Source organism: Mytilus californianus, unplaced genomic scaffold, assembly GCF_021869535.1.
Source record: "Mytilus californianus isolate M0D057914Y unplaced genomic scaffold, xbMytCali1.0.p SCAF_7, whole genome shotgun sequence".
Classification (NCBI taxonomy): Eukaryota; Metazoa; Mollusca; class Bivalvia; order Mytilida; family Mytilidae; genus Mytilus; species Mytilus californianus.
In genome coordinates this window covers 9,033,986-9,058,352 of record NW_026262723.1, presented here as the reverse complement: position 1 = coordinate 9,058,352, position 24,367 = coordinate 9,033,986, and the positions used below count along the sequence as shown (strand labels likewise).

Below are 24,367 nucleotides of genomic sequence, written 5' to 3'. Positions count from 1 at the left end.
GATTTCGGATCCAGTAGCTAAAAAACTACTTGTGAATGCTATCCTCGGATCGAATATTTACAAATATGCAAATGACTACACTCTTGGCAGAGACACTTTTTATTTTGAAAGTTTTAATAATGTAATAAACATTTATCAAAATAAGAGAATTTCTTTTGGGGATTTACAGTACAATGCAAGGAATAGCTTAGCCGTGTGTCATTGGAACGAAAACGTTGATCGTGATTATACATCAGTGTCCCATCTCAATGATCATAGGAGACCACGGAGTAAAAAGGGAAAGAAAAACTACAAAAAAGCAACGTATAAATTTAGAGATAAAATCTGGTCTCGCTATATTAACGATATATACAAAAAGAAAAGACAAAATAAAGGGAAAGGGAACAATAATTAATTACAATTTACAGAGTTGGAGTTGATATGTAATTGTACTTGATTTATTTATTATTTTCTTTCACTGAAGTCTAATATTCAGAATAATTAAAAGGTAAATTTAAAAACTTATTCCTTGTCTATTTCATTGATTGGAATTTTATACTGTATAACCTTGTATTATTGCCACTGATAAAACTGAGTTTAGCCATGTGTTGTTATGTCAACAGATGATGTGTGTGATATTTATAACTTAGCTCCACCCCTCATTCCAAATATGCTTAATTGCTTATCACATGGTAAGTTTTATAGGTCAGATCTGGCTTTTAATTGTTTGTTTGTTTTGAATATGATTGTTTGGTTGTATTTATGAGATGTTTATCATATCCCTAATTTCTATAAGATTCATACAGTCTAGAATCAATTTAGACGTCAACTGGAATTGTTATTCTGTATAACAAGAAAACGCCAAAATCTAAACCTTTGAAAAAAATGAAACAAGTAAAAGTGTGAGCTACTGCTCACTGATGATACCCCTAGCCCCAATACTTGACGATAAACAGGAAGTTGTTGAGTGATCAATCTGAAAACGCATCACATGGTATAACTGACTTATATAAACCCTGAAACCAAATTTCAGAAATACTTGTATTGTATTTCTTGAGAAAGACGGATGGACAGACTGATGGACTGACGGATTGATGGATGGACGGACGGATGGATGGACGGACAGAGAGAGGTAATACAATATACCCCCACTTTTTTTAAAGTTTAAAGAAACTGTTATAGTCACTCGCACATGGTCATGTTTCAGAAACAGGAAGTAGGTAGACTTGCTGATTCATAGAAGAAAAAAAAATACCGAACTCCAAGGAAAACTCAAAACAAAAAGTCCCTTAACAAATGGCAATATCAAAAGCTCCACCACATCAAACGAATTTTCAACTTATTGAACTAGAATTTACAGTACGGACTTTAAAACAAAGGGAACAACAACACCATATACATCTTGGGTGACAGTTGTGATTAGCGGCTATTTTTCCTTAGTACACACACTCTCATAAGGCACATGTTTATTAGAGACATTTTGTACAGTTAAACTTACATTTTGGGTATTGGTTTATTTAAACCATTTGTAGAAAGAATTTGTTAAAAGTCCAAAACCTTGAAAAGTAAGTTTCTGATATTAACCGTCAATGAAATGCTTGTTCTGAAAAAACATGGAATATTTCCTGTAGCAAATTAAGTCAATACATTTATGAAATCAATGTCATGAATGTTGAATGCGATTATTGTAAATGTATTTCCGTTGAATTGAGGTCAAATGTGAAGACAATCTACAATCTACACTATCTTCCCATTCCTTCCGAATTCCCTTTGTCAGATCCAGTCAACTGTTTGTCGGTTTATTTGTTTTGAATTTAGTTTAAATACTTGTAACGGAAAAACTCCAATAACAAGGAAATTATGAATATAATGATAAATGCAATAATAAATCTGTCTACACTTTAAATATGTGGATTGTTTGTAGCGTGGGGTATTAATGAAACATTCTGTCCTTAATGATAGGGGATACTTAATAATCATTTTGTTATGACCTTTAACTACCTAATTTCAGGGATAGTTATATGACATGTACATTAAAAAGGTATAATAGTGAAAAAAAGGTATCTTCAACGCATGACTAAATCATATGACTTCAAAATATTGATTTATTTATTCAAAAAATATTTATCTATAACTACGTTTAGTTCCTGTTTTAATAAAATTGATCTCTTTCATTTCAAATAAACTTGCTTATATTTAGAAGTACGTGTACATGTATTATTAGCAATCTTTTGTAGTGAATCCTGGAAGACCTACAATATATGTTATCATCAAGTTAAAAGTTAAAACAAAGTATCGAAGATGACAATATATATTTTAAGTGTGTTTATATAATATCAACTTAGAAATGCAGCATGTTAAATGCGTTGTTGTCGGTGATGGGTGAGTAAATGTTTGCTATTAATAATAATGTCTTTGATTACATGGATAATTTAGTGTTTTCAACTATGAAATCAATGTCATGAATGTTGAAAGCAATTATTGTGAATTTATTTCCATTGAATTGAGGTCAAATATGATTGCAAACTACAATCAACACTGTCTGCCCATTCCTTCGGTAATCTGTTTGTCAGATCCAATCAACTGGGTTTATTTGGTTTATTTGTTCTGAATTTGGTTTAATTATTTGTAACTGAACAACAATCCAACAACAGGGAAATGATGAATATAACGATAAACGCAATAATAAGTCTGTCTGCATTTTAAATATGTGCAATTTATGTAGCCCGGGGTAATAATAAGATTCTTTCCTTAATGATAGGGGATACTTGATATTCATTTTGATATGGCCTTGTATTATCTAATTTCAGGGATATTTATATGACATGTACATTTAAAAGATATAATAGTGAAAAAGGTACCTCCTACGCATGGCTAAATTATATGACTTCAAAATTTAGATTTATTTTTCAAAATATTTATCTTTATCTATGTTTTGTTCCTGCTTTTATCAAATCGATCTCTTTAATTTCACGTTTAACGATGTATGTGTGCATGTATTATCAGCAATCTTTGTAGTGAATCCCGGAAGATCTACAATATATGTTACTTTCAAGTTAAAACAAAGTACGCAAAATGACAATAAATTTGACGTGGAACAGATATACTTCCTCTTTTTGAATTTGCCTTGAAGTTCAGTATTTTTGTTATTCTTTTTTTGTTACTCTATAATTTAAACTTGAAAATGCAGCATGTTAAATGTGTTGTTGTTGGTGATGGGTGAGTTAATATTTGCTATTTATAGTTGTATGTTTGATAATTCTTGCTGTTCATAAACCGGTTATATACAGATGTAATAAACGTTTTTATAGTTTTAACAAATACAGTTTGCATGTTTGTTTAACCTTTCGTCAAACATTTAGACAATCAGATAAACAAATGTAAAGGAAATAATATGTTTTTTTTCAAATATAAATTTGTCTGTTAAATGCTCTTTTATGTTATTTTATAAAAGATGTAAATATTTCGAAAAAAAATAAAAATCAAGATCGAACATCTTTTCATCCATGTTTGTAAAGGTTTTCCATACTCAAAGTATATACTCTCATGTCGATCCTTCTCCAATTTATGCTCATAATCAAAACACCTTTTTCTCTTACAGCTTTGTTGGGAAAACATGCTTGTTGATGGTTTATTCCAGTAATGGTTTCGACGAAAAATATATTCCAACAATGTAAGCACCCATTCATTTTTATTATCGATTGTACATGTATTTGTTGAACAAAGGCCTTGTTGATTGAATTTGGATTTCTTTGCTTTTGCTCGCACCCATATCATAAATATTTTTTCAAAATAAGCACATTCATTCGTCCTCAAAAAGCCGAAATACATGATTGTTTGTTTATATAACAAGAAAAATATAAAGGGTGAAAAACTAGTTCTAAAAGAAAACAATGTGCACGAAGAAAATAATCAAAAATTAACTCGCTTTTACAATATATTGTTGAAGCGTTAATTTCTTCAAAAAGTAAGGTATCTTCTGTGTTGTATTTTGCAGTAGATGATATCATGAGTATGTTTGTACCACAGTAAGTTGCCCGTCAATGATTGATCTATATAAAAAAAAATTTCGGAAATACGTTAATTGATTTCCTGTGCATGTAATCAGATCTGTTTCTCTCAAACTATTGAAGTGCATTTGACTCAAAACCTTACAATCACAATACTTCAAATTAAAAAAGTGTTGAATATGTTCAAACATGGTTAGCAAATACATAAAATAACACAATTACAAACTCATCTTATATTCTTGTATGTGTCTACAATAAAATAAATCTATTATATTTTTAGAAATTTACCTTTGATAATATAAACGTCACAAAAAATACGTCACTTTTTGTGGCGTTGATACATTCGTGTTACGCCTAGTTTATAATATGTTTGTGGTTTCCTGGTGTGCTGTCGATGATTCATGGGAGGTGTCCGTTGTTATTCTGTGGTTCACACGTTGTAATGTACTATTATATTCTTTAATTATGTGTTTCTCTGTCCTGAGTGTTCATGCGTTTATTTGTACTGTATTCCTGTCAAGTAATGTTGTCATTTTAGCGGTCTTTTTAACATTGCCATATAAGCGGGAGGTTTAGCTAGCCATAAAACCAGGTTCAACCCATCATTTTTTCTTACAATGTCCTGTACCAAGTCAGGAATATGGCAGTTGTTACCAAATAGTCCGTTTCTATGTATGTTGGCGTTTGTTTTTGTTGCAGTTTAGTGTTTCTGTTGTTCCGTTGTTCTCCTCTTAAAGTTGATGTGTTTTGGTTTGTGACCCGGATTTGTTTTCGCTTAATCGATTTATGACTATTGAACAGCGGTATACTACTATTGCCTTTATTTATATACTTGTCAATGGCTAAGGTTTACTATGAAACACTGTTCCATGTACTGTATTGAATTATTGTTTTCCTGTACTCTAGTTTACCGACGGTTTTAATGTATTCAGTAATCTCAACCACGAGACCTGTCGTTGAAACTTCGGCAACCACACTGTGCAAGAGCGAGTGAAAACAGATTAACAAACGTGAAAGTTAGAATGTATTCATTTATTCTGAAAGAAACATTTTTACACCAATTCATTTAACAACTTTTATGACAAAATCAATTAACAAATGGAAATAATAATAGGAAATAAGAAAGAAAAAAAATCGCTCGATCTATTTTCTCACTTATTTTTCACGTTGTCTTTGATTCTGCGTTGTTTGTTCATCAATGTAACGATCGGCAATCTTCGTCACCAAAACCCGAGCATATTCATTTGCCGCTGGATGTTAAGCTGCCATCCATTATCATCATCATCCAAAACTCAGAAGTTAATTATCAGCCACAATTTTCTATCAACAATCAGCGAATGCAGTATTTTTATCAATTTATAGTATGTCTTCGTCATTAATGTAAAACATTTTGTTTCAAAATGTTTATCATCCTATGGTCTAAATACAATGCAATAGGCAAAAGGGAATGTTTACAGGTACAAGAACATGTAAAAAAAATCCGGTTTAACCTAACCACTGTTGATGCTGGTAGCACTAAAAGATAAAAAAATATGTGATTGCCAGTGACTTTCAATCAGAAACCAAATCAGGTAGGACACAGCAAATATTGGTCACCGTACGGCCTTCAACAATAAGAAAACACATACCACATTGCAAGCTAATAACTTCCCCGAAATAACAAATGTAAACATAATTTCCAAAATTGTATAACAACAAAAAGTAAAATAACAAAAATACCAAACTCCAAGGAAAATCCAAAACGGAAAGTCCCTTGTCAAATGGTGGATTAAACCTGGTTTGATAGCTAGCTAAACTTTGCTAAATTTTAACTATGACAAAATCCGTATTTGCATGGCAGTACCGAAGTACTGGCTACTGGGCATGTGAAACCCGTGGAGACAAACAGTCCACCTGCAAAGCCATCGACCCAGTGGTAGTAATAACATTAACGGTACCCATTTTTCTGCATCAGATGTGCATTTCGACAATAAATGTCTCTTCGTGGATGCTCGAGGCCATGAGATGATAAAACCTACCACTGAATTTAATTACTGCGGTATATATCCTAGGTTTCAAAGCTGTTAGCATACAGTATAGCTAATGTTAACATAACAACAGCATTCAAATCTCAAATGTTATTTACATCATGGGATATATATTTTTTCCATTGGCGGTTCACATACAAATTTATTTGGGAAGAGTACAAAAACTGTACATCTTTTAATGGTTGATATCGCATGTACAAACCTGTAGCATTTGCACAATCAGGTAGCTTCACATCAAACAAAAGGAAGCTATTTTAACATTCCCGATTCTTGAGTTATAGAAACCAAATTAAATAACTTCTAATGTTGTCGATGGGCTAAAATAAGAGAAAATGACGATCTAACAAAATCGAGGATTTTTAGTATTTGTAGACTAGGCCAAAATCCGCTCTTGTACCTAATGCCATATTCTGTCAAAAATCAAAAACAATTTCAGGGCAACAGTGGAAAATTTTACTATTGTTTATAGGTAATCGTAAACATTTATCCTCCTCTGAAGCATAAAACATGTTGTAAAGTTGTGTACATTCGTTTAGTAATTCTAACTGTGCTTGTAAAAATACATGACATGCGCACACATGTGAATGACGACTCTTTACTGAGACAAGTTCAAGTGCAAAGTTGAAATTCAGCAACTTTTCAAAAATATACAAACTTCTGAATTTCATTGCAACTTTATATATTTGGAATATTATTTTATTTTTTTAAAACTTTTGTTAAATGGTAACATTATTTTTTTTTCATTTGTATTGTTTCACATATGTCATGTCCGGATGCTTAATTGCTTGCTATTTGGTATGAGTTTTTACTCGTCGTTAAAGTCTGTACTGTGACATATAGTTGCTAACATCTACATCATTTGATTTCTGGTGGAAATTTTTCTCATTGGCAACAATACCACATTTTTTTATTTTTACATGAAAGTGAAAATGTATATTAATTATATTTGTTTTAGATTCGATAATTATGAAACAACTGTAAAGGTGGATGACATTTATGTAGGGTTAGGATTATGGGATACAGCAGGCCAAGAAACTTACGATCGATTCCGTCCATTGTCATATCCACAAACGGTAAGTTTTCTGGTCTGTCTAGATTTTTCGTTCGAATGAAAAAGTTCTAGTGAATGGGGATATACAAACAAGACCGGTGGTATGACGTGTGATAATTCGGATCACAATCTGCGTTTGTTATTTTGTGGATTTATAGAATAACTAATCGAAGAACTCAAATAAAGAAAATATTCAACGAGTGACCGTAATTCACGAATGCGCGTAGCGCATGATTAAATTATCAGTGTTGTTCCTTCACGAGTTTTTTTTCGATATTTGAATTCTTTGATTAGTTATTTTTTTTTATTACATTGACAATTGGCTTTGTAATGGAATTAAAGTAGAAATAAAAGGAACTATATCTTTTTTCTACGCATTCACTATTTGCTTTGATGCGACGTCATCGACAACGTCTTGACAACACCTTGTATGACGTCAGAGGAGTGAAATAACCGAGTTTATTTCACATGTGATTATCGGTTTTTATTTCACTGGGAAATCACGGTAATGCATTGCAACCAATAAAATAATACGTTTTAATAGAAAAACCTTAAATAATTTGAAAAAAGATACTAAATAGGCAATCAAAAACCACAATTAAAAAAGACAACGCATTGTCAAACGAAAAAAAGACAACGCACTGTCAAAACAAAAAACGACAACGCATTATCAAAACAAAAAAAAACAACGCATTGTCAAAACAAAAAACGACAACGCATTATCAAAACAAAAAAAAACAACGCATTGTCAAAAGAAAAAAACGACAACGCATTGTCAAAAGAAAAAAAAGCAACTCATTGTCGAAAGAAAAAAAGACAACGCACTGTCAAAAGAAAAAAGACAAAAGACATAGAGCCTCCAACGTTTAACAGAGAAAACAAAACAAATAATAGCGAGACACAAACACTTCAAAACACAGTAAGTGTAGTCGAATGCTCTTGGGGAAATATGCGAATATTTTAGTCCCTACTGACGTACCGCAACTTGGCGAGATGTTGCATTATGTGATGCCATCAATAACAAAAGGAAGACTGTGGTGTACGAACAACAAACAGATTTTATCCATGGTCACCAACTAAACACATATTTCAGACGGTCAATCATTATGTCGTCTGTGACACTTTCAACACCGTGACATCAGTTTAAATAACCATTTATTCACTTCGTAATTAATGAACAAGCATGTCTCCACCAACTCATCTAAGTCTCATTCGTGTAATTGTAACAATCTTGGTGGGTTTATTTTATATTTTTAAAGAACTGTCTATCTTGTTTTTATTTTGACATTCAGTGACAAACAAATCCTATTTTTGCAGCCAAACATTTTTCTCAACTTTAATTGTATACACTCTTTTTTTCGAGAACATACGCAAACATAATGTTTTAAATGAATGACGCGTTCATTATCTTTTGTTGTTGACACTTTTCAACTTTAAAAACCATGTTTTACCTCCCTATCAAACTTTAAAAAAATCTTATTCAAAGAGTTAAGAATTCAACAATTTATTTTTAAAAAATCCGCAAACAAAAGATAAATGATCCTTACCTTATTGCTAAAGATAAATAGAACTTGATGCACTACATTAACTGATGAGTGGTATTCATAGCGATCACAAAAAAAATCAATAAGCTTCGTGGATTTTTAATTGAACATCCGCAAACGTTAATATGTTAATCATCTCATTCTACCATGCAAACATCACCTGAAATACATGATCAAGTGGAATTTAGATGAAACATGAACATGACTATTATGTTCATATACAGGTGAACCTAAAAACAGTTTAAAAAATATCTCTTCATAACTATTCTTCTATTTTTAGGATGTATTCCTTGCTTGTTTTTCACTAGTTTATCGATCAAGTTTTGATAACATACTTTACAAAGTAAGTAATAACAGATACTTTTGTTAATCCCAACTAAGCGAAGACAAGGTGTCTTGTGATCATTGTGTCCGTTCGTTTGGTCAGTTCATCCGTCTGTAATACCTTCCCCTATTTAATCTATTAAGTTTTTTTCTGATTTATTTTAATTGCAATACATGGACTGTCATATTTCTGCAAAAGGAGAAAACGGGGAATTAATGTGCTTTTTCTTTTTCTAGCTCTTGGTTTTATGCGATACACAAACCAATTTTATTGACAAATAATTGAACCTCAGACTAATTTCACGGGAGATGTAATCATTCGTATTCTCAGTGAACACTTTTTCGCCAGTTTTGTACAAAATAAAATGATCGAATATAGATGTTAGTGTGTGTTGTGCTATGTAGATCTATTTAATTATTGATACCGTGTTGCATATAGCTTTAAATAGCGTGCAGAATTTGTAAACGGTTAATAGAGAATTAAAATTTTAAAAATCATTATTAAGCTACAGTATTTTATATGCAACTTCCTAAAAATGTAATGTTTTGCTGTTTTTGCGAAAGATCGACGAAAAATTATTTTCACTCTGATATACATTCATAAAAATTTAAAAAAAAAAACTCTATAAATTTCATGCGTCTGAAGCGCCTTTCTGGATAAACCTTCATTAGGAACGCTCAGATCAGAATATTTGGAAGCCATGGATTATAAGAACCGGAAGTGATATATAGAGGTATACAATAACTACTTTCAGAAATGCTGTGACAACACACACACTTTTTAAAGAAATAAGTCAGATTTAACTTTTCACATTCATGTAACCTTTGATGAGTTTTTTTTTACTGAATGTGATATCGACTAGGCATTGGCTTAAATGTTAGTTCTTGGACCTGTTTAGAAAAGATTTGTGTCGAGTTACACTTTTACATAACGCTTTATCACGTAAACATGTTATGTATCCAAAGACACATGCGACATAAGAGGAACCATGATGAAAATATAGTTGCACTTATAACCATGTAAACTTTTGGGAAGGCATCGTATAACAGTTGCACTTCTGTAAATATAGACAGTGCAATTTCCCGTTTTAACCCTTTTTACGGCTAAAACTAAGCCATTTTTACTATGAAGTTTCGTAGAAAGAAAATAAAATTCTGGAATGTAAATTTCACATGCACTACCATTTATTCTTAAAGGTCAAAACATAGGGCTGTGCGCCGTATTTTCAACATTTATATGACTCGAACATCAAAAAGTTATACTAAAAAATTTGTGCTACCCCTCCCTTTGGTTTGAGTCTTCCTGGGATTTCAATTTGACCGGTATCCAACTGAATTTATACTGGCAAAATTCCAAAATTATGTCTCTATGATATGAATATGGCGATCATATCTGGGAACCAGTATGGAAACAACACAAAATATATATGAATATTAAGTATATTCCCTAAGGAGGCGTGGTTTGTGAAACATGCTATCTTTACAATTGGCAGCCTATAGGGTTATATTTACCTTTTTCTTCACAAACACGTTCATCCATAAGCTCGGTTCGCTCACAATTAAGAAATGTGCAAGGTCCCAGCAGCATAATAGTAATATTTTTGTGAATTACAGTAACATCAAAATTGAGAAAAACAATTTTTTCTCATTATTCAAATATTGCAAAAGTACCTGGTTATGTTCTAATAAAATAGAAATATCATTGTTGGATTAGAATAATTTCCATACGTACGGTCAAATAGAAATTTACACAGCAAGATACACAATGTAGATCTGCAGCATTTACTTTTTTATAATTCTAACAACTAAACACATCCAGAACAGTTTATCAACAACATTTATCAAATACACGACAAACTATTAAAATATATACGGAACAAGCGTTGGAAAAACGTGGCTCGGGATGTGGACAGAGATAACCACATGTCCAATCACATGATGAAGTCAGGTGAATCCATGTTTATTGATTTAAACAAATGAATTAGTATTCTTGGTTAAAAAATGGAAGTCACAATGTTTTTCATTACAGTGGATTCCTGAAATAAGGCACCACTGCCCAAGAACGCCAATTATTTTAGTTGGCACAAAACTCGACATTCGACAAGGACCAGGAAATTCAAAACATATGGAGAAAAATAGTCATCCAATAACATTCAGTGAGGGACAATCTTTAGCAAAACGAATAGATGCCGTAAAATATATAGAATGTTCTGCAATGACTCAGGAAGGGCTTCAATCTGTATTTGAGGAGGCTGCAAGGGCTGCGTTATTTGCAACTAAGCACAAACCACAACACAGATCATGCATTTTGTTGTGAAAATTACTCAGAATTATATAATATGTTTTAATTGTGTACAGTATTAAAGATACAATTGGAAGTTTATTACCTGATTAAAGAACAAAACACCACAACAAGATAGTACAAATATATTGCAATGACCTGTTTTTCTTTTGACATGTTTCGACTAGTTTATCTTTGTTCTCTTAATAATCGATGGGTGTCTCGTGTAAAATGAAATCTAGGTCAATGGACCATCTTCCAATTAAGGGAGTAAACCTAGGGCAAGGGAAATTAGTTTTTATAGAATCAGTAATGCAATTGGAAAAGTCATGCAGTTTCAACAAAATATTTAAAGCATTTATAAAAAGACAATCTTTGCTACTTGGAAACTTATTGAAATAAGCTTATCCAAACGTACAATTGGTTTTTAAGTAATTTCCCTTAACCTAGAACTTCTGATAAATGACGGACAGTAGACATTATTTGCTGTTGTGGGAAGTGGAAGTGGTCTGTAATCAGACAATCAACATGATCATCTGCCGGTGACACATTTAAACGCGAAATATTAGCTTTGACGCCAGAGAAAATTTACAACTTTTCACGTTGATCAGTATTTCTAGAAACTTAGATGTACGGCTTGGTATCGTAAAATAGGCACTGTTTCGTGTAGACGGAAAATATTTCACGATTACGTTTCAATGTTGATAAATAAATAAAATAGAAGACATTTTTTGTAAAGTTAATCACAATTTTATAATTAAATATACGTCTAGCGTAAAGCCATAAACTGATATAAAAAATGTGTTTGCTTGTTTGATTGTTTATATCTCTTTTCATTCATAGACTACTCCACATCTTTTATCAACATCTTTTATTGTATCAACTTATTAAACTAGAATTATTGTACGGCTTTTAAGGGGGCACGGTAGTATTTCCTGGCCCATAAGGGATAATGATAGCCTTTTGAGAATTTTCACCACTTTCTAACACTGCAAAAAATTCTACATAAACAGTTAACTGAAGTACTTTCATTATACTATTCAGAAATGAATTTGAATATGTATCATGACCGTTTACTTTTTTTTATATCTTTAAAAACCTAAGGCCACTAGTGCTTTTAGGTCATTTATCAAGCAGTGAATACAAAATTTAAAAAATTCTCAAAAATTCATTTTCACCTGTATGTAAAATTATTTCATATTTTTCTACACCTGATTCATCCCTCAGTTTGGGAAAGTATGTTCAGTTGATACTGTATTTTTTGTCCAATCACACTGTTCAGTTACATTGACTTAAGTAGGGTACACAAAAGAGCAACCTAAATTCTGGATGGCAAATACTACCGTGCTACCTTCAAACCAAGGGAACAATAGCACCATATAAATCTTATGTGACGGATGTGATTAGCGGTTACTTACCCTTAATATAAACACTCTCACAAGGTAAACATATAATTTTTATTAGAGACATTTTTTTTGGATATGTTTTTTTGTATTAATGAGATATTTATCAAATTCCTAATTTCTATAAAATTCATACAGTCTATAATCAATTAAGTTATCATCTGGAATGGTTAATATGTACGGCAAGAACGGAACAATATTTACATTAACTAAATCACATGAATTAATTTGCAGTCTACGTATATTTTCGGAAACTGTTACATTTACTAGCACATGGTCATGCTTCAGAAACAGTAAGAAGGGAGACTTGTTGTTTCATAGATGTTTACCAGTCATCTCCTTTATTTCATATCCACAAATGGAATACTTCCCATCTCTTTTTATTCATATAGACTAATGATTTACTCAGCATCTTTTATCAACATCTTTTATCACATCAACATGATCAACTTATTGAACTACAACGACAGTATGGCTTTTAAAACTAAAGGTACAACAGCACCATTTAAATATTATGTGACGGTTGTGATGAGTTGTTATTTCCCCTTAATATATACACTCTCACAAGGTAAACATAGAATTTTTATAATATTTTGGGTATTTGTTTATTCAAATCATTTGCAGAAAGTAAGCACTGTTAAAAGTCCGATATTTTGAAAAAAGTTAGTTTCCGATATTACCTGTCAGTGAAGTGCTTGTTCTGAAAAACCATGGAATAATGACTTTTGCAAATTAAGTGAATTCAAATACGAAAAAATCAATGTTATGAATGTTGAATGCAAATATTGTGAACTTATTTCCGTTGAATTGAGTTCAAATGTGATGACAATCTACAAGCTACACTATCTGTCCATTCCTTCGGTTATCCCTTTTTTAGACCCAATAAACTGTTTATTTGTTCTGAATTTTGTTAAAATATTTGCACCTGAACAACAATCTAACAACAGGAAAATGATGTATATAACGATAACCGCAATAATAAATATGTCTGCAATTTAAATATGTGGAATGTATGTAGTTTGTGGTAATAATAAGATTCTTTCCTTAATGATTGAGGATACTTGATAATCATTTTGTAAGTGCCTTGTACCATCTAAATTCAGGGATATTTATATGACATGTACATTAAAAAGATATAATAGTGAATAAGGTATATCTTACGCATGGCTAAATTATATGACTTCAAAATTTAGATTTATTTATTCAAATATTTATTGATCTGTAGCTATGTGTTTGTAACCCGGATTTGTTTTCTCTCAATCGATTTATGACTTTTGAACACCGGTATACTACTGTTGGCTTTATTTGGTTCCTGTTTTAATAAAATTGATCTCTATCATTTGACGTTAAAATTGCTTATATTTAGAAGTACGTGTACATGTATTATCAGAAATCTTTGCAGTTTATCCCGGAAGCCCTACAATATATGTTATAATCAAGTTAAACGTTAAAACAAAGTATCAAAATGACAATATGTTTTAAGTGGAACAAACAGTACGTGTACATGTATTATCAGAAATCTTTGCAGTTTATCCCGGAAGCCCTACAATATATGTTATAATCAAGTTAAACGTTAAAACAAAGTATCAAAAATGACAATATGTTTTAAGTGGAACAAACAGAAGTTATAAATTTATTTGTCGATAATATAAACTTAGAAATGCGGCATGTTAAATGCGTTGTTGTCGGTGATGGGTGAGTTATAAATGTTTAGTATTAATAATTATGTCGTTGATAATTTTCGTTGGTTATAAACGATTATTTACAGACATTATAATTATTGTTCTGGTTTTAACAAATATATTTTGCGTGTTTGTTTAATCTTTCACCATACCTATTGTTAATCAGATATAAAATGTGTGGGAAATAGTATGCTCATTTTTGAAGTTATCATATTGGAGTAAGTTCACGAAATGTGGAAATTGTCCCTAAGATGTTGATGTTTTTTTTTAATCAAGCCAAAATACAACAAATTTCATTTAGAAAAAGTTGTGATATAGCTATCAATACAAAATAACTTCTTTTTGGAACATCACTTTATAATGACAAAGAAATGATTCCTCAGGTACGCATTATTTGTGATGTAACGTCAGTTTTGGTCACATTTTCAGTAATTATTAACAGTTTTTAACATTATTTACTTTGGCCGCCAACCCTGGTCCAGAAAATTTTTGTGTCTAGGGATTCAATATCATCATTGGCAACTTTTGGCTACAGAACATTTTGGCTACAGAACATTTTGGATCCTATGTTGCGGCCAAGGGTTTCCTCAAGCTTTAGGTTCGAAAAATGCACAAAATCATCGTTTTTTGACAATATATCCAAACTGTGCTGACTTTGAAGCCTAGAGTGTACTCTTATGAAGAGATTTGTTTAACCTAGTAGTATGGCATTTGAAATAGATCCATTTAAGAACCAAATTATGACCAATTTGAAATTTTATGATCAAGTTGAAATATAAGGCCGTATTTGGCCTAATCCGAACCTTGTCCTTTGTGTGAAACTCTATGCTCTTTTATATTATTTCAATAAACATGCAAAGAATTCAGGAAAATAATAAAACCGAAGGAAAACATCTTTTCCTCCGTGTTGGTATGGGTTTTTCATGCTCAAAATATATACTTTCATGTCGATCCTTTCCATTTATGCTCATAATAAAAACACCCTTTTCTGTTACAGAAATGTTGGGAAAACGTGCTTGATGATGATTTATTCCAGTAATGCTTTCATTGAAAAACATATTCCAACAGTGTAAGCATTTATCATCGAATTTACATGTATTTGTTGAACAAAGGCCACGTTTATTAAATTTGAATTTCTATGCTTTTGATTGCACCAATATCATTATTTTCCCCATCATAATGAGCACATTTATCTGTCTTCTGCATAAAAGGCGAAATACAGGTGTGTTTGTTTATCTAACAGGAAAAATATAAAGGGTGGTCTCAATGTGTAAAATGCAGTTAAAAGGATGTTTTCCGCTGAATAATAGATTGTGTTTAAGAAATTTTAACATATTAACCAATATATAATAATATTTTCTCAAAAAAAAAATTGCACGAAAAAAATAATCCAACATTCTCTCGCTTTCATCGTTTCTGTCTTCTGTCATTTGAAAAAATTCAATAAAATAGTTGAAGCCTTAATTTTTTCGAAAGGGATGGTGTCTTCTTTGTTGTATTTCGCAGTAGATGATATCATTGATATATTTATACAACAGTTAATTTCCCGTCACTGATTGATTATTATAAATATCTCGGAAATACGTTAATTGATTAAACTTTACTACTTTCCTGTGTATGTAAAAAGATCTGTTTCTCTCAATTTTTTGAAGTGTAAACTTGACCTTTGACTCACAATTTAAAGTCATGCTACTTCAAATTTAAAAATAAAGTTTGAATGGCTAAATTTTACTAAAAATATAAAATAAGAAGATGTGGTATGATTGCCAATGAGACAACTCTCCACAAGAGACCAAATGACACAGAAATAACACGTGTTTACATAGACTCTCTTTTTAAAGAAAATCCTTTATCATAGCAGAATCTTCAAAATTTACTGCTATTGAATTATTGTCTTCCCGTACTCTAATTCGCTGCTGGCTTTTACGTAAGTAGTGACCTTAACAATGAGACCTATCGTTAGACCTGTCGTTAGACCTTCGGCAACCGCACTGCGTAAGTGCGGATGGAAAATATGATGATAGAAAAGATTTACAAAATAAGAAGCTAGAATGTGTTCATTGATTGTGAAAAAAAAAATTAATACACAAACCCAGATAACAAGTCTTATGAGAGAGTTTAAACAACAAATGTAACCGCCTGGGATATAAAAAAAAGCATCGCTCTATCTATCTTCGCACTTATTTTTCACGTTCTCTTTGATTCTGTGTCGTCACCAAAATTCGAAAGTCAATTATCAGCCATAATTTTCTATCAACAATCAGCGAGTGCAATGTTTTTGTCGATTTACTTTATGAGTTTGTCATAAATGTAAATAACAAATGCATACAAAAATTAGTTTGTATATATGCGTGAATTGGTTCAATAGTTTTTTGATAACATTGTACTCATCCAAGACACTCGTTTCATATGACTTTAACACAAAGTTTAATGTGCAAACATCGAAGGACGACTCACTTACAATTGAATTAAATCCGTTTGGCTTTATGCAATGTTTGTGAGGGGAAAGACGAGTTAACACAATAAAATCTACTAAAAGTATGTTCAGATAAAAAAAATACCTTTACACTTACAGAACTATTTCGCCTGTGCGGGAATTATATAACATACCATCGTATTTAACAAGTATTCGGTAGTGTATTGCATGTATATTTAAAAGATCATTATCTAAAATCTTAATCTAATTCAGTACTCTATACATGCATTTTTTTTTATATAATAACCTTTTGATATCCTAGTTTACGAATGTATATTCGACAAATAATAAAAACCACATAACAAACATGTGTCTGTCCCTTCCAGATTGTATTTTGTGAATGCTTCCATATGACTCTTTTGAATATCCTTTCAGGTCGTTGCGAATATTAACATAAATGTTTTTCGACTAACATACGCAAGGACAGATTATATACGACCAACCAAAACAGTACTAAACGACAGTACATCATTTCATATAAATAAATACTGTATATAAACCTACAGATAAAAATCCCAAATTCAACAATAAACCTAAGTTGATATTTCTACAAAGCAAATCACATGGGCTTAAATTAGGATTAGGGGGAGAGAAAACCCTGTATCTACAGGACATTTCGCTTTAAAAATTAAGAGCATAAACTCTTATCTCCGTTGGCGCCTGAAAATTCAATATCTTTATTTGATTATATGTAATGTAACAGACACTTTTACCGGAACCGATATACCCGTTTTTGTCCTTTTTATGTGGATCCAGATATGTCTTATCAATTTTGACAAGATTGATAAATTTGAATCAAGCATGTCGTTGAAGATGTAACTAAGTTATTCTATTAAAATTTACATAACTATGTATTACAACTTTTACGACTTTGCCCCCCCCCCCCCCCCCCCCCGCAGAGCTACAGAAAAACAGTACAATAACGGTTGTTACACGGACAATTTTTATGAATAGAGTCACTCGTGCATTCAGTGAGTTCATAGGCACTTTATCGTACACCTTGTGACCTAATTATCTTGTTTTATAAATATAATTTATATGAAAAGTGTTCATAAAAATTATAATTATAAAAAAGCTAACTATGTCTCAAAATGCTGAAATTAAATAAAGTGTCTACGAAGTTACTGACTGCAAGAGTAACTGCAACCACAAAATGTTTCCATGTACAAACCTCTCGTGGGTTTGCTTAGCAGTTAAGCTGATATCTTTTAAATCGTCTAAATCGAACTATACGGAGGATTTCCCATTTCCTCTTCATGTTCAAGGAATTTCCTTAAGTCGAACTATGATAGCTTTAAATCAGTCTCAACGTCAATAAACGTCCACCCATTTTGGATACAGGAATAGAAAATGAAAAAAAAATATTGTGTCACGTGATTAATATTTGGGTCTTCTCGAATATCGCATTACTGTAATGAACATGAAATTCAATCAAAAAATGAAATTGATTTGCAAAATAAGTGGATCGAAAAATTTAAAACGCAACAAAATAAATTAGTTTTTATTGAATGTTATCCCCATAAAACAGAGAATCAGCTTTTTGTATATTTATATATTTTGTTTTTTATTTTATTGAATTCGACAATATTTATACATGTTGTATTTACGTTTGTCTTATTACTCTTTCTTATTTTATTTGCATACATCGTTTAATTATTAAATATCTTAAATCTGTTATTCATATTTTTGTTGTTTATTTTCTTTTTTGGAGGAGGGTGGTTACGAGCCGGGGAAGGGGAAAATTCCCACCCCCACTTTCAAAATGGAGGAGGCAAAACATATTTCCTTGACTGTCTCTGTTTGTTAATACGTATGTATGCTTTTTTTCTTGGTGTGGAGGGGATATATAAATGCAGGGGCGTAGGAGCCGGGAAAGGGGACCATAGCCGCATTACACATTTGCAAAGGGGAGGGTCAAAACTCTTTCCCTCCCCCCCCCTCAACTTTTCAATCTACTCCTACTTCACTGATATGTATCAAAGGAATAAGCAATAATTTTACTCGCACACAGCTTATAGAATTGAGAAGCGCTAGTGTTAACGCAGAATCCCTAATTTATTAAAGACTAAAAATCTCCAAACATCGTGGTACATAAAGCGGTATGCAAGTGTTTGCTTAAATGCAAAATGTATTACTTTCTAATTAAAAACGTCGTACAAGTCAGATACAAAACAAAAGTAACAAAATAAACGGGATTGTAACAACCAGCCGTATAGTTTTACTGCACTTGTAGTCAGGTCAAGGTCCTCGCCTATCGCCTATCGCCTCGGACTTGACCTGACTACTCTGATCATTTTATTACCCTATCGTAGTGCGTTTATATTTTTCAATTAATACGACAATGCTGGTGGAGACTTCATTAACATTGATGTACTCATTAAACAAAACTACTGAAACATAGTTATGAGAGAGAACGACTCTAATCGACACATCATTTGTTTCACGCACACCATCAAGAGTTGGTTGACCGATACGATATGTCTGTGTCTCAACTCACTAACGACATGTGTTTGTTGTCTTGGATCTTTAGATACACGAAAAGTCGTCTGATTTGTAATTTTACCGATTAACGGGTAACAATTAATAGATGAGGGTTTCCTTCGGTGTTCCAAAGGCTCTTGTCTGATAAAAAAGCCCAAAATTATCTACCTTTAAATTCTTATAAAAAGTTTTAAAAAAAAACAAATATACCGAACTCCAAGGAAAATAGCAAAATCAAAAGCTCAAACACATTAAACAAATGGAAAACAACTGTCATATACCTGACTAGGTACAGGCATTTCCTTATGTAGAAAATGGTGGATAAAACCTGGTTTTATAGTTAGTTAAACCTCTCAATAGTTTGACAGTCGCATAAAATTCAATTATATGGACAACAATGTGTGAACAAATAGACATAATAGGTAAAAATGTCAAACATTGGTGTACAGCAGTCAACGTTGTGTTATTAAATCTTAATCACTCAAATGAATTACTCAACCTATAACAATAAGAAAACACTTACCATAGCGAGCTAATATATGCCCGACATAACAAATGTAAAACAATTTCAGCGAAAAAAATTAACGGCATGATCTTATTCAAAAAAAAATAAACTGAAAACAAATTTGATAAACAACAACAAAAGACCACAACTGAACTACATCGTCATGACTCGGACACATACATAATTCTGGTTCCCTCCGACCCCCTAATCTGGCCAGGCTTACGGGTCCATGTATTGTTCGTTGTTGTTTGTCGTTTCTAGAAATCAGAGGTTGGTGGTGAGCAGGCCAAGAAGATTACGAATTCGTTCGTCCATTATCATATCCACAAACGGTAAGTTTTCGGGTCTTTCTAGGCTTTTCTTTTAAAAGTTCGGTGGTTTGACTTGTGATAATTTTGGATCACAATCTGCGGTTTTTTGGAATAGACGGACTCTGCGCTATGAGAATAACAAGCCGCAAAACTAATGTATATCTTGGCGGCCAATAATTGTTTTTGTCGGGAGAAACATTTTTTCCCCTCTCTATTAAACTTAAAGAATCTTCTTCAAGGAGTTAAGGGGTACAGAAGGGAGTTAACCCTTTAAAAATCAGTTTAAAGTTTTAATCACATACTATTAGTAAAGAGAAATAAAGCTTCTCAATGATCAAAATAAGTATTATTCAGACTGCTATATAACCTGTGAAATTATTCCTGTAAATTGTGTGGTTGAAATCTATTGAAATTTTCATATTTTTGTCGACAGGTAACAAATATTTTGTACAAAATTTATGAAAATTTCACGAGCCAAATCTATTTTAGTCAGTGTTGGGTACCCCTTAAGAATTTAACAATTTGTTTTAAAGAAATACGCCCACAAAAGAGGAATCATCCTTTTCTTATTGCATAAGATAAATAGAAGTCGATGCTACTGCATTTACTGATGAGTGGTAAACATGGCGAACACAAAAAAAGAGAAATAAACAAATAAATCAGTTGCGAGGCTTTTTAGTTGAACAACCTCAAACGTTAAAAGATTAATCATTTCAACTATTGTTTTATTTTTAGGATGTATTCCTTGCTTGCTTTTCATTAGTTTATCGATCAAGTTTTGATAACATACTTCTCAAAGTAAGTACTTAGAGCTACTTTTGTTTATCCCAACTAAGTGGACGCTAGGTGTGTTGTGATCATTGCATCTTTATGAAAATCTTTCAATACCTTCTCCTATTTAATATATCTAACTATTATGTGAATATTTCTATCGCGAAACATGGACTGCCAACTTTTTCAGCTAATAGAGGTTCACCTGTTTTAGCTTTTGGCTATGTACGATATAAAAACCGGATTTAATGACAAATGTATAAGGCTCAGACTAATGTTACTACAGATTGTAGTGTGTGTTCTACTATGTATACCTACTCAATTGTTTATAACATGTTGTATACAATTTCAAACAGTGTATAACAACTGTAAACTGTTAGTCGAGGGACTGAATACAAAAATTCATTTTTCTGCAATTATACAGCTTTGTGAAAAATTAATATGTTGTTGTTTATCCGCAGTTTACAAACAAAAATTATGAACACGCTGATATTACTACCCCAGAAATAGACTAGCTTAGCTGCATTTGACAAATCTTTTGGCATTTAGGGACCTCAACTCTCTGCAACTTCATACTTTATTTGGCCTTACTTGTTTAGATTCGAGCGACACTCAGGAGTCTTTTGTAGACGAAATGTGCGTCTGGCGTATAAACTACGATCGTGGTAGTATTGTATCAAATGAATGAAATATCATTTATTGTAATAAGAAGTTGGTTGATATCTGCGTAATGTAGCCATGGTCTGCTTACTGTTCTTTTCCCTCAGACTCTCAACAGACAAACTACATCTGTGAGAGCTGGTTCTGATTTTTACATGTTCGGGGGAAACTAGCCTAGAACAATGCCTTTGATGGTGTATGGCATTGCTACCGATGTAAAGACAGGCCGGGCGTTGTTGCCGATGTAGAGGCAGTCCGGGAACAACAACAGGAAAGAAAACCAAACTAGAATATCAAGAAACTCGTTATTAATTTAATAAAGAAAACATCAAAATAAATACAATTTCAAAGTACACATTTTGAAGTCAAAATAAGTTGAAATTAGACTATTTACCGGATTTGAAATAACATAAGCAACTCGACGGGTGCCACATGTGGAGCAGGATCTGCTTACCCTTCCGGAGCACCTGAGATCACCCCCAGTTTTTGGTGGGGTTCGTGTTGCTTAGTCTTTAGTTTTCTATGTTGTGTCATCTGTACTATTTTTTGTCTGTTTGTCTTTTTATTTTTGGCCATGACGTTGTCAGTTTGTTTTCGATCTATGAGTTTGACTGTCCCTCTGGTATCTTTCGTCCCTCTTGAAAACAATTATAAAATACTACAAACAATTCAAGTTAAATACCAAATAATAACAATGATAATTACTGTTAAAATAAACCGCTGAATTAAAATATTAGTTACTTATAAACTTGATTTATTTTTTCAAAATAAAATTAAAAGAAAAATAATTTTAAATCTAAATTATTTTCAAAACCAAGAGACTCACCTAGAATATCAAGAAACTCGCTATTATTATTATAGCGGCTTGATCAGTTTATATACTAAGTTTTGAATGTCCTAGTAACCCTTAACTGACTATAACAAACAAAAGAATTTATGATTTATGAGTTATCAATAAAATTTAGAATGCTCTAATATAGTTATGGTCTAAAACCAGGTCGAAATTACACGTCACATAAAACTGGTTTTTCTTTCATCTCTTCAATTTCTTATTCTAAAATTACCAACCTATGTTTCGAATATATTTATTAACATTTCCCTAACTATAATATAAAATAATTACAACGTAAATACATATAACATAGTATAAAATAACATTATAAATATTAATTTAGATCTTAATTAAAAGTAACTATGGAACTAGTTTGTGCTTTATAGCTTAACACAAATAAAGTTGCTGACGTGGGTTGACCGTTGTCCGAACTTTTAAGATGTTTTATTAAACTTTGCTCGACAAATAATCGAAGGTCCATTTGGCCACAGCTGAAGTTTTATTGCACAGATACGTTCAATAGTTTGTTAAAGTACTTATTTGACATATTTGAAATATCCTACGCTTTGAAAATGTATAGAACAGTTAAACAATAATTTTATATAAAATAGTTTACAGAGTAGAACTTACATACATTAACTAATAAACTGCATGAAATAAAATAAACTGCATTTTTCTATTACAATAATATAAAACGTGATAAACATAAAATCGAAGGAATAATTGTAACGTCATCTATATCCAAAATGTATGTCAAATATCTGTCACAATAGTAGCTTTGATTACTTTTTGATGCATTCGTCAAAGACGATTCTTAGAATAGTAACATAAATACTTGTAAATATGATGTGACAACACGCAAAAGTTTTATAGAAATATACCTGAATCTATATAAATATGTTGTAACCCTCTGAACATATTCCTAAAAATTAGCTCTTTTCACATCCATATCAATTTTTATATAAAAATAAAGAGATGAGGTAATTGCCAATGAGACAACTATCCATCAAAGTTCAAATAATGTGGAAGTAAGCAATTATAGCAAACCGTACGGTCTTCAACAATGAGAAAAATCCATACCGTATAGTCGGATATAAAAGGCTTCAACATGAAAATTATGAGACAATGCAATTGAGAAAACTAACGGCCTAATTTATAACAAAACAATTAACGAAAATCAAATATGACAGACATAAACCAACGACAACCACTGAACTATGGCCGTCATATGACAGACAAATATGTCAAATATGACAGACATGAACCAACGACAACCACTGCACAATGGCCGTCATAAATATAAATAAGATGGAATCATGTACCAAAAAGAGGGGCGAAAGATACCGGAGAGTTTTTCAAATTCATGAGTCGTAAATAAAATTACAACGCCAAGGCTAAAACGAAATTGAGCAACACAAACTCCTTCCAAAAAACCGTAGATGAACCATGCTGCTACTGAAGTTCCTGCTGCAATATTGACATCCGTCGTGTAACTTTTAATGAGTTTTATATACTGACAATAGTATCGATTAGGCATTGGCTAAATGTTAGCTCTTGCAACTGTTTAAAAAAAGATTGGCATCAAGTTTTACTTTTACAAAACATCTTATTACGTAAAATGGCTTGCATTTAAAGACGCGTGCGACATTAGTAGAACAATTTCAAAATATATTGCTTTGCAAATGAGAACGTTAACGCTTTGCAAAGGCATAGTATATACAGTTTATTTGCTTTTTCTTCACAAGGGTATTGATCTATAAACTCGCTTCGCTCTAGAAATGTACTAGATTCCAACAGAATACTTTTAACGGAAGCGCTGTTACAAATATATTGTTTTTCAGTGTTTCATTACAGTGTTGCTTGGGAAGACCAACCCATCTTTGTTAACTCCAGAATCAGCAAAATGAGAAACAAATTCAAAATCAAAATATTTTCTCGATATTCAATTGTTTGAAAAGTACCATGATATATTCAAATCAAAAAAGAAATACAATTGACAATTGTTGTATCAGCTTTAATCACGTTTAGAG

General features: G+C 31.9%; 1 protein-coding gene across 2 annotated transcripts; it reads left to right on the top strand.

Moving 5' to 3' along the window:
• Positions 1-2,788: 2,788 nt before the first annotated feature.
• LOC127710013 (ras-related C3 botulinum toxin substrate 2-like) lies at positions 2,789-13,958 on the top strand. Of its 2 annotated transcripts, none has more exons than XM_052215730.1 (5): positions 2,789-2,836; positions 3,581-3,652; positions 6,972-7,089; positions 8,892-8,954; positions 10,965-13,958. In XM_052215730.1, exons 2-5 carry the CDS (start codon positions 3,606-3,608, stop codon positions 11,250-11,252), a joined length of 516 nt encoding a protein of 171 aa, XP_052071690.1. In that variant the 5' UTR covers positions 2,789-2,836; positions 3,581-3,605; the 3' UTR covers positions 11,253-13,958. The 2 variants fall into 2 exon arrangements, with proteins under 2 accessions (XP_052071690.1, XP_052071691.1); XM_052215731.1 differs by lacking the exon at positions 2,789-2,836 and adding an exon at positions 3,071-3,198.
• Positions 13,959-24,367: the final 10,409 nt, after the last annotated feature.

Bases quoted from the DNA above. Each gene is read 5' to 3' on its own strand.
- LOC127710013 (XM_052215731.1), top strand. From the start codon at position 3,164: ATGCAGCATGTTAAATGTGTTGTTGTTGGTGATGG. The intron at 3,199-3,580 runs GTGAGTTAATAT...TTTCTCTTACAG, and splicing joins TGTGTTGTTGTTGGTGATGG to CTTTGTTGGGAAAACATGCT. The intron at 8,955-10,964 runs GTAAGTAATAAC...TTTTCATTACAG, and splicing joins TTGATAACATACTTTACAAA to TGGATTCCTGAAATAAGGCA.